This window comes from Lithobates pipiens, unplaced genomic scaffold (assembly GCF_037356315.1).
Source record: "Lithobates pipiens isolate NorthernLeopardFrog02 unplaced genomic scaffold, aLitPip1_a1.2 Scaffold_27, whole genome shotgun sequence".
NCBI classification, from domain to species: domain Eukaryota; kingdom Metazoa; phylum Chordata; class Amphibia; order Anura; family Ranidae; genus Lithobates; species Lithobates pipiens.
In genome coordinates, this window is record NW_027507788.1 from 90,504,058 (window position 1) to 90,515,065 (window position 11,008).

General features: G+C 39.6%; 1 protein-coding gene across 2 annotated transcripts in view; it reads left to right on the forward strand.

The window, feature by feature from the left end:
• The window catches only part of SHANK1 (SH3 and multiple ankyrin repeat domains 1), a 933,614-nt gene extending 927,840 nt beyond the window's left edge, over window positions 1-5,774 (forward strand). For both annotated transcript variants that reach the window (XM_077457204.1, XM_077457205.1), the window contains exon 24: window positions 2,312-5,774. In XM_077457204.1, coding sequence (XP_077313330.1) covers window positions 2,312-2,882 — 571 coding nt within the window. In that variant the 3' untranslated portion in view covers window positions 2,883-5,774. The remainder of the gene's footprint in view (window positions 1-2,311) is intronic.
• The last annotated feature ends 5,234 nt before the right edge of the window (window positions 5,775-11,008 follow it).

Below are 11,008 nucleotides of genomic sequence, written 5' to 3' on the forward strand. Positions count from 1 at the left end.
ACCGCTCCTCCTATCTAACTTTTTCTGCATCCCCATGCTCTCCGGCCCCTCCTTCTGCTCCCTGGCCCGCCTCTCCTTGTGCTTGCTGGCTCCGCCCCTCCTGATCTCCAGCCTCTCCTTGTGCTCCCTGGCTCCGCCACTCATGCTCTCCAGCCCCTCCGTGTGCTTCCTGGCTCTGCCCCTCCTGCTCTCTAGCCCCTCGTGCTCCCTGGCCCAGCCCCTCCTCTCCAGCCCATCCTTGTCCTCCCTGGCTCCACCCCATTTAGTTAGCACCCCCTGCTCTCCACTCCAGTTCTTTCTCCCCCTCTCAAGCTTCCCCCCAGCGCTCTCCAGCCCCCACCTCTCCTGTGCTCTCCGGCCTCCACCCCCCCAGCACTCTCCGGCCTCTGCCCCAGCACTCTCCAGCTCCTCCCTGCTCTTTGCCCGCCCCCCAGTGCTTTCACAGACTGGGACATGGGGCACAGGAGGGGCTGCAGACAGGGCTAGAGATCTCTCTCACCCCCTTTCCCCCACCCCCCTCTTTCTCACCTCCCCGCTCTCTCTCTTATCCCCTGTCACCCCCTCACTCCCTCTCTTTCTCTCCCTCCCCCCTTTCTCTTACCCCTCTCTCTTTCTCTCCCTCCCTCCCCCTCTCTCTCTCACCACACTACGTCTCTCTCTTACCCCTTCCCATCACTCCCTCTCTCTCTCCTCCTCCCTCTCTCTCTCTCCCCTCTTCCTCTCTCCCATCTCCCCTCTCTCTCTCCCCTCCCCTTCCCCCTCCACTCTCTCTCTCTTCACCTCTCTCCCCCTTTTGTGCACCATTTCTCTACCCCCTCTTATCCCCCTCTCGCTCACCTTCTCTTTATTCCCCTCTCGCTCACCCTTTCTCCCTCCCTCTCTCCCACTCTCCCTCCCCCTCTCACAATGTCTTGCTTCCCCTCTCACTCCCCCTCTCTTTCTTTCCCTCCCCTATCTCTCTTTCCCTCCCCATTTTCTCCCCCTCTTTCTCTCTCCCTCCCCTTCTCTCTCTCCCCCACTCGCTCACAATCTCTTGCTCCCCCCCTCTCTCCCCCTTTTTCTCGTTCCCTCCCGTCCCTCTCTCCCCCCTCCTTCTCTCTTCCCCTCTTTCTCTCGATCTCTCTCACTCTCTCTCGTTCTCCCTCTCCCTTTCCCTCCCCCTCTCTCTCTCCCCTCCTCTCTCCCCCTCCCCCTCTCTCTTTCCACCTGTGCTGTGCTGTGATCCCCCCACTCTACTTCCTCTGTGATTGTGGAGTGAATGTGTGACATCCCCTCCCCATTCTCCCAAGACATAGGACATTCTTAGAGGGGTTGTCACCATGCTGGGCCCCAGATGTTTTATTGGCTGCATATGTCTGATGGGTGAGTAGGGTGCCCTGGAAGTGGTGCTGATGGACTGTGTGCTAGATCTGTCCATCTTTTTGCAGCTATTTTTATTGCTTGAATTTTTTTTCCATTATGGGCGGGATTGGAGCCTCGTGTGTAAGTTTCGCCTAAGGCCTCACAAAGCCTAGAGCCGCCTGGTGCTTGGCCTGGTGAAGAAGTCACATGCGTCCCCATACTGGAACACTTGCTCTGTTAGCAAGGGCTCTGGCAGTGTGGGAAGGTGGTGAGGGATCATGGCTGGGGGAGGTGAGATATGCGTTGATACCTCCTCTGCCTTGGCATGGCTTGACTCCTAGTATATGTATGCATAAATGTGAGTTAGGGACCTTAGACTGTAAGCTACTAGAGGGTAGGTACCGATGTGAATCTACAATATATACTAATTAAAGTCCTGCATAAATTGTTGGCATTCTATAAATACTAATTATAAAATAGAGAGCGGAGCTTATCAGTTTGCTGCTTCTTATTTTACTGTCTAGTCACAGGGTTAGGGAGGGGACCTGTAAGTGGAAAGTGCAACTGCAGTAGAGCAAGCTAACATCTCCAGTCTTGCCAGCTGAGCTGTGTAGCAGACCTCTGTAAATTTTTAGGACTGGTTGGCCAGAAATGCAAGTGGTTTGGTAGGTAAAATAGCTCTCACAAATGCAATTCATCTGTGTATTTATCAGTTTGCCTGAAGTTTATCTTTAAGTCTAAACTTGCTTCTGTGTTTTGATCACAAACCAATGAAATTAGCGTTTGGAGCTCATAGGCTTTTATTTAAAAACACTTCTCTATGAAGTTTCATAGATTTGTTTTACTTTTTCTTTAGTTTCTTCCTTATTACTCAAGAATGGTCAAAAATCACCTACACATACTGCTTGTTTGCAGTACAGAGAGATTACCATCATCATCTTGTAAACTGCTTTATTTTACTTTATTACAGGATAGTGGATGATTCCTCTGCTTCTTTAATCTCTTCTAAACCTGTGAGCAGTCTATTTCACAACTGGCCTAAATCCCCACAGCCTACTCCAAAACATCCCAAGAGTGTGGATTTTGACATTCGACCAACCCTGAGAAGAGCACCAAGTCCATCAGCCTTGCCAACGGAGCACAAGATAAGTCCTACACCACGTCCTTCTTCTTTACCCATCTTGCCTTCTGCCCCTGTTTACACGGGGGTCTTTGACCTGAGGGGCTCCCCCACAGCTGGAGGAGATGCCTTCCCTGGCTTCCAGACGGGCAGTAGGTCCCTATCCCCAACACATTTCATTCTACCCCCGACAGAAAAACCATTTGCATCTAAGCCCATCCATTTCTGGACAAAGTATGATGTGGCTGATTGGTTGGAGTATTTAAATCTTGGAGAGCACCGAGAACATTTTCTAGACAATGAGATTGATGGGAGCCACTTACCATCACTGACCAAGGAGGATTACATTGACTTGGGAGTTACCAGAGTCGGCCATCGAATGAACATTGACCGAGCTCTGAAATTCTTTTTGGAGAGGTGATTTAAAGTCATTGGGTTCCATAGTTTCAACATCTCGGCATTCATCCCTACAAACCTATAAAGATTTGGTACAAGGTCCCTAGAGTGGAGGATCTGAATGTACTTTGAATCCAAATGAATAGAAAAACAAAAAAATCTTATAAACTATATAGATTATATATATATATATATATATATATATATATATATATATATATTATGTAACAAAATGCACAGAATTTTCATGAAATGATTAATTCACCAGCTGCTTATTTTACTATGTGGGGGCAATGAAGGCTTTATCTTGAGCCATGATGTATGCTCAGTAGCTGGAGGCACCAATGATTAAGGAGATCACACTAGCACTGCAGTGTTCTATTTTCACTGTGCCCCACTTTATGTGTTTCCTACATCCTAACTGTCAACACAGAATGTAGTCTGGTAGGCAGAAAATGAAACATGTTGGCTGAATGGAAATCTCAATTGTTAATATTAAATGAGGGGAGGACAAAAATTCAGAGGCATAAGCAGAGTCTTCCCTAATACTGTGGAAACGCTGTATGTGGACTGTCAGAAAATGTTTGAAAATAACATTTTTGCCAAATTTTTAAACAAAAAAATTAGATGCCAACCCAACTTAATTTAAATGAAAATGTAATTTAATTGCTGCCATCTGGTATGAAAGTAGAGGGGGTATTATGCTTCTAAAACTGTAAATGAAGTGGGCACCCAATGATCTTTAGATGGTGTTAAACTGCTTACCAGGGCTAATGATCTCTTGACAACCTATAAATTCTGGGTGACCTCTTCTTTGTACTGTTTTTGGAAGCATTAGCATTTTTGAAACTTATGTATGGTTTACAGAATTCAGACAAGTTATGATGGAGATCAACTTTTCGTTTTAGCTGAAAACTGAAAATATATATTTGCTGGATATTGAGGTGGAATATTATCTCTTGTAGGCAGTCATGGTCAAAGTATTTTTTTTTAAATCAGAACTGAGTCTTTTATTTTCTCTTGGTAAAAGAATGGGTTTGCATAGATGACCTTTTACTAACTAGTCTACTGAACATTGAGTTTAGGTGTTTTTGATCATCTGGGAATAGTGTATTTTTCAAGCACACAGCAAAGCATATTGTTGTGGGAGCTAGACTCATGGTCATGAAAGGGCTTGTTTGTCACAATAACCCCAAACTTGGTCATGTGACTAGTTTCCATTGAGTTTATTTTCACACATAGGTTTTGCTGTGTGCAGTGATAACTACATTTGAATTGTTAAAGCTCCCCTGGTTGTCAGCCAACAATCAAGAAGCACATTTTGATAAAAAGCTTAAAGGAACTTAAAGGAACAATACTGCTTGAAATGAAGTTGGGGATGGTCAAATTTGCTCCTGTTTCACTCACAGTTTCCAATAGTCAATTCTATGCTTGTAGTAGGCACTGCGCTCTCTCTTGCTCTTTAGCCAAAGCCGAAGGACCACTGTGCTGTTGTGACTGAGACCCTGGTTTCTTTAAACTCAGACACAACACTGTCTTAGTTAACTTTGTCTATTTTTTGTTTATTTATTAATTTATTTTTAAGACTGTGGATAGACTCATCGTGGTCAGGCTTTATATCTAGTTGTTCTCATACTAGCTATGAGAAATTTTGCAGAGTAACAAAATACTTGAGATAATCAATGGGTATCTGAGATTTATAGCCTTATTTTATATTTACTTATTATTTATTGGTTATGTATGGATGTGTGACTCACAGGAGACAATACAGCTGAGCTGAATTACTCTAGAGCACCACAGAATTATTCGGACATCTATTTTGTAAGACGCCACTTTAACAGGAACTCTACTTCCTGCACAAAACAAAAGTTTACTGTTTTATTAGGTAAAGCATATGTAGTGTGGGTGCATTGGTTTTCTTCCTCATCTACTACAGTATATGGCTTATTAATTTTGTTTGATCAAGTAGAAATGTTTGAGAGTAATGTTTAGATCAAATTATCTGTAAGTTAGAAACCAAGTAGAGGATTGACGGTAGGGTGTGCATAATTGTCTCCAGATGCCAAAGAGTGTTTTCAAAGTGTGGCATATGGCCTACCCGAAATTTTGCGCCTAAGTGAACTTTTACTTGCTGTATGTATCATGTGGCACTAAAGTCTACTGGTTTTCAAGTTAATTTCTCTTAAGACTTGGCAAAGCGATGAAGCAGCATCATCATAAACATTACATAGTAACCTTCCATGTTAGATTAGTTACCGAAGTCATTTGTGTGCCAAATAATCCTATGGTCTTGATCAACAACAAACTACCAAACCATTTTTGTTTAATGAATGTCTATTTCTATGAAGTGAGATCCTCCAATGTATTATATTCTAGATTTAAAAAATCTCAGCAAAAAATTGTAAGTGTATGTTTAGCCAAAAGCTTTTTTCTTAGTTTTGTATAGAGTGGGAAAAGGTTAGAACCTTTGTCAGATTTATACTGCTATTCGGTGCTCAGTTAGAGAAATGTACCCAAATTCACTGTCCTGCTTTTACCAGTCAGGAAATAAAAGGTACTCTCCAACAGCAACACAGACAACAACGAAAATGCTTTTCTTAAATAGAGTAGGGAAAGAACCCTTTAAATATTTTTATTATTGCAAGTTACACTGTTGCAAATTTTCCCTCACTTCCTTTCTGGTTTCCTTTTCAGCAGGACAGGGAGTGAAGTTAAATCTCTTTTACAGAACCCTAAATAGCAGCAAACACTTGAAAGAAGCTTTCATTCTTTCAAGATCTATCCAAAACTTGTAAAACATTTTTGGCTTGATGTGCACATTAAAATAAATATAACAGACACTTTGCCTTGGCCATTTTTTTAAATTATGGCATTATGGCTATTCTTAGGAAAACAAAATCATATGCCATACATATTCTTCATACTTAATGGCCTGGATGATGTAAGGAAATACAGTAAATCTTAAATTGCTATTTCATTTCATCCTGTAGGATTTTTGTAGTGTGACGTATTTGCCTCCATCCTGGTCTCTGCTTTGCCCTAGTGAAAAAAAAAGGAAAAAAGTTTCACATTTTCAAATCCTCTGGTTATTCAAGATGTCAGGGATATGATTCATATTGGCACTTTGTAGCTCTCAAGATGCGCTGCTCTTTTATTTCTCCAACAGCCCATTATCCTGTCTTAAGGGCTCAGATTTTAACATTTTCTATTTTTATCTTTTCTCTCTTTGCCAGTAGAGAATAAGATATTGATGCTACCGAAAAATATATCATAACAAAATAAACTTTAAGACTGTCTTCCAGATCATAGAGGGCATCAATTTATTTTTATTTTCTAGCTTGTGCTTTGAATTTTTATAAAAAAAAAAAATACAAGTAATTATTTCTGTTTTCTGGTAAATATTAACTTGTGTAGATAACAGCCTTTAGCAAAAAAAAAGTTACCGTAAAGAAAAAGTTATTGTGTCTTACTCAACTGTAATAACCAACAAAGGAAAAAAAATATGCTAAATTTCCAATTTATATTGGTCATTTATTACATCAAAAAAAAATGTATGTCAGGAATGTGAGCCATTTTTTGTGTTAAATATTAATAGTGATTTTTGCAATTATGAAAGCTGACAAAATGGGTGCATGAATGCTATTAGTTCAGAGGGTAATTTCATTGTTATTTTAAAAGTAATTTGCAAAAACTTTGATCCAATGAAGAAGAAAATGAACAAATTTGACATAGGGGTTTATTTACTAAAGGCAAATCCACTTTGCACTACAAGTGCACTGCAAGTGCACTTGGAAGTGCAGTTGCTGTAGATCTGAGGGGGACATGCAAGGAAAATAAAAAAAACTGCATTTTTGCTTGTAAACAATTGGATGATAAAATCAGCAGAGTTTCCCTTCATTTCAGATCTTCCCCTCAGATCTACAGCGACTGCACTTCCAAGTGCACTTGTAGTGCAAAGTGGATTTGCCTTTAGTAAATCAACCCCACTGCCTTTATTTACCTTGACCAGGGAAAGTAAACACAAACTGATGTGGAGCTTGTTATTTACGTTCAATGGTATTTACACGACCCTCTTGCAAGTAGATGTAGATGGCAATTCTAACCAAATCATATTATAGGCATCAAGTACCTGGTAGCTGCTACATCACATTTTATCTTAATTGTTCCCTACTTTATACACTTTCTACTATCCAAATTCCAAATCCTATCCAACAAGGTCAGTTGTGAAGGAAGATGTATTATAACAGTCAAATTCTTATATCTTCAGAATGCAACATACTGAAGAAGAAGAGGTAAGAAAAGTTGTAATCATTTTTCATTTAGAAGCAGGATTTAAACTGCAGTATCTCTGCCTTGTGTTATGGTATAGAAGATCTCCTTCTAATAGCAGAATTTACCTATAAGATCAGGCATAAAAGTAGTTCTGTAGGGGTCACTGCTAGGATTGCATTTTTGCATAGCTAAGTGAACCTGTGTTGTTTACTCTGAACGCCCAATCATATGGGAATTAAAATGAATGCAGAATTAAAAGTATTTGAAAGTAAATACAACTTTTACTAAGTCTCCTAGTATAACCCAACCTACATTTTTTTTATCACTATTGTAGGATTAGGTCTTATTTATAATTATACATTTACAAAAGCCCACAAAGCTTTGTATTTTGATTAATGCAGTGAATTTCAGTCTGTTAATATACATTTCCCATGGTCATTATGATCGGTTTTATTATTTGAGTGCAATATTTTAAAGTATATTTTAAAGACTGTACATCATCAGGTATTATTTTATCAGTTTATGTTCTACAAAAACAGATGTGGAGTTTTAATTTTTTAACCTAGATCTCACATGGTTTGTTTTATGCCAGCTACGAACAATTGTGTTCAAGTTCTAACTGAGACATATGAAACCATTCGATTTTTTTACTCTACCCTAAAGCTAGATACACAGTATACAATTTTTTTTAGATTTTTTTCCTTTAGATTTACCAAAACCATATAATATGAGGTCGAACCTTAAGAGTTTCAATTTGTATGCAATCATGCAGGCCCTTGCACTATGTGGTTTTGGTAAATCTAAAGGAAATCAGACAACAAAAGTTTTATAACGTGTATGGGGTCTTAGGCCCCTTTCACATGGGCTGTCTGATCAGGTCCACCTGTCAGTTTTTCAGGTGGAGCGGATTGGACCCTCCAGTCTCTTCTATGGAGTCGCGGATGACGTGGACTCCTGCCACCATCCGATGCGATCCTGTGCACCAAAAACAGATGGATGGGTGGTTTTATTCCCCACCCGTCCGGCAGATTGGATCGGATGGAAATGGACAGGGGGTGCATAGCGGAGCAAACATGGACCTGTCTTCCACCTGCTCAGCGGCGATCCCCCACTGAGCAAGCGCATTGCACTTAGCAGATGTGCTCGTGTGAAAGGGGACTAAGACATTTTTAGTGAACAGAAGATCTTTCGGCTAAGCTCTGTAGTAACTTTAGGCACTATGGGGTTGATTTATAAAAACTGGAGAGTGCAAAATTTGGTGCAGCTGTGCATGGTAGCCCATCAGCTTTTAACTTCAGCTTGTTCTATTAAGCTTTGACAAAAAAAAAACGAGAGCCGATTGGTTACTATACAGAGCTGCACCAGATTTTGTACCCTTCAGTTTTAGTAAATCAACAATAATGTTACATCCAGTTAGTGATAATAGCCCTCTTTCTTTTTTGTGCCTGCGTTATTAGATACAATTTTCATATTATGACTTATCACTTTTTAAAGTCCAGCAAATAAGTTGTTAATTTTCTTTAAATGTAGTTAATTACCAGTGGAGGAAGTTAGACAATAAAATTATTCCCCGTGTACTTTAACATAAAATAGATTACAATTAATTTATTTTTTATCAAGTACATTTTTGAAAATCAGTAAAAAATACATTTTATATAATAAAATATCGTATCCATCTATATTTAAATAGGTAGTTTCTTTACTTTTTTGTGTTGTAATAACAGTTTAAGGCAGCAAATAAGTCAATAATTATTTTATGGGTATAAGCTGTATTAAATATGAAGGTATTTTAATTTTCTTTTCACGCAAACAATGAGGTTAACTAAAAATAAACCTATAATGTGAACTAATGTGTTTACCTAACATGCACTAAAAATTATTTGAAATGAAACTATACAGAAAGAGTGTAGATTATCTAATAGTTTATTTTTTCATTATCTTAAAACATATCACCTATATGAACATGTTACCTGTTTATAAAATAACCCAAATTGAGGGATTTATATTATATACTATATCAAATATTTAATAGATTAATAATTGACCATTTTAAAGAAAAAAAGCGAAGTATAAAATAAATTGAATGCAAATATATACCGTATATACTCGAGTATAGGCCGACCCGAATATAAGCCGAGGCCCCCAATTTACCCCCAAAAAAACTGGCAAACTTATTGACTCGTGTATAAGCCGAGGGTGAGACATGCCTGTCCATCCCTGTGTGTGTGTCCGTCCATCCCTGTGTGTCCGTCCATCCCTGTGTGTCCGTCCATCCCTGTGTGTCCGTCCATCCATCCCTGTGTGTGTGTGTGTCCATCCATCCATCCATCCCTGTGTGTGTGTGTCTCCATCCATCCATCCATCCATCCCTGTGTGTGTGTGTCTCCATCCATCCATCCATCCATCCCTGTGTGTGTGTGTGTCTCCATCCATCCATCCATCCATCCCTGTGTGTGTCTCCATCCGTGTGTGTGTGTGTGTGTGTGTGTGTGTGTGTGTGTGTGTCCAGCCTACCTTTGTCCCGAGCCTCCGTCCCGTGCCTTGCCTCCTTGCCTCCGTCCCGTGCCGTGACTTGCCTCCTTGCATCCGTCCCGTGTCGTGCCGTGCCTTGCCGCCGCCGTCCCGTCCCGTGCCGTGCCGTGCCTTCCCTTGCCTCCGTCCCGTGCCCTCTTCGTCGGCGGCCATTGTAAAGTTCAAAAGCTGCGCCGCCGCCTTCGCCTGTGATAGGCGGAACACTGAATTTCCCAGCAGCCTGTGTTCCGCCTATCACAGACGTCGTATCATCCTCGTCCGTAGTACGAGGATGATACGATGTCCGTGATAGGCGGAACACAGGCTGCTGGGAAATTCAGTGTTCCGCCTATCACAGGCGAAGGCGGAGCCGGAGGCGCGGCTTTTGAATAGAATGGCCGCTGTCTGTCTGCTCGACACGCTGATCGAGCGGGCAGACAGCGATGACTCGAGTATAAGCCGAGGGGGGCACTTTCAGCCTCAAAAAAGAGGCTGAAAATCTCGGCTTATACTCGAGTATATACGGTATATATAAATCTGTGTGTGTATATGTATATATATATATATATATATATATATATATATATATATATATAATGTATGTATATATCTATATGTATGTATGTATGTGTATATATATATATATATATATATATATATATATATATATATATATATATATATATATACATAGATAGATAGATATCTATATCAGTATAAAAACGAATATATTAAGTTAAATGCTAAAACAATTTTATGTTACTTATAAAATAACTGTCAAAATGCAATATTCATCTATTCAAAGATGTGCTTTAAGTTAAAGTGTAGTTTTCAACCCTTTTGGAGAGATCCAATTTAATTTAAATGTTCATGTGTTCATGTAACTATATATAGGCTGACAAAATCAACATTTTAACAAAATTTGAAAAAACAAAACGTTTGTTGTTTAAAATTCTGCTGTATGTGTTTTGTTAATTTGAAGTGGATTAATGGAGCCATTGTATGTTAGCCCAGTGAACCTATTATTTCTGAAAACAGACAAACAGGTTATGTTTCCTCTTAATCTGGCTAGGAATTAGAAACACATATAAAGTAAATACTGCTGTTGAAAATTATTTTACATCCAAAAAGAAAAAACTGATTTCTTTTGGTTTCTGAAATAAACTGTTTATTTTTTGATGTTTACATTGATAGTTGACCAAATTGGATACAATGAAAATGAAGTCACAGAGACTGATTTACAAAAGGAGTTGATAATCTTCACTCAATAAATTGTATGAACAATCACTTACATGTTTCACTCATTTGAATAGCAAATTTATTTTTACTTATTTCATCTGCACGTGATTGTGTTTAGAAAATAAGGTA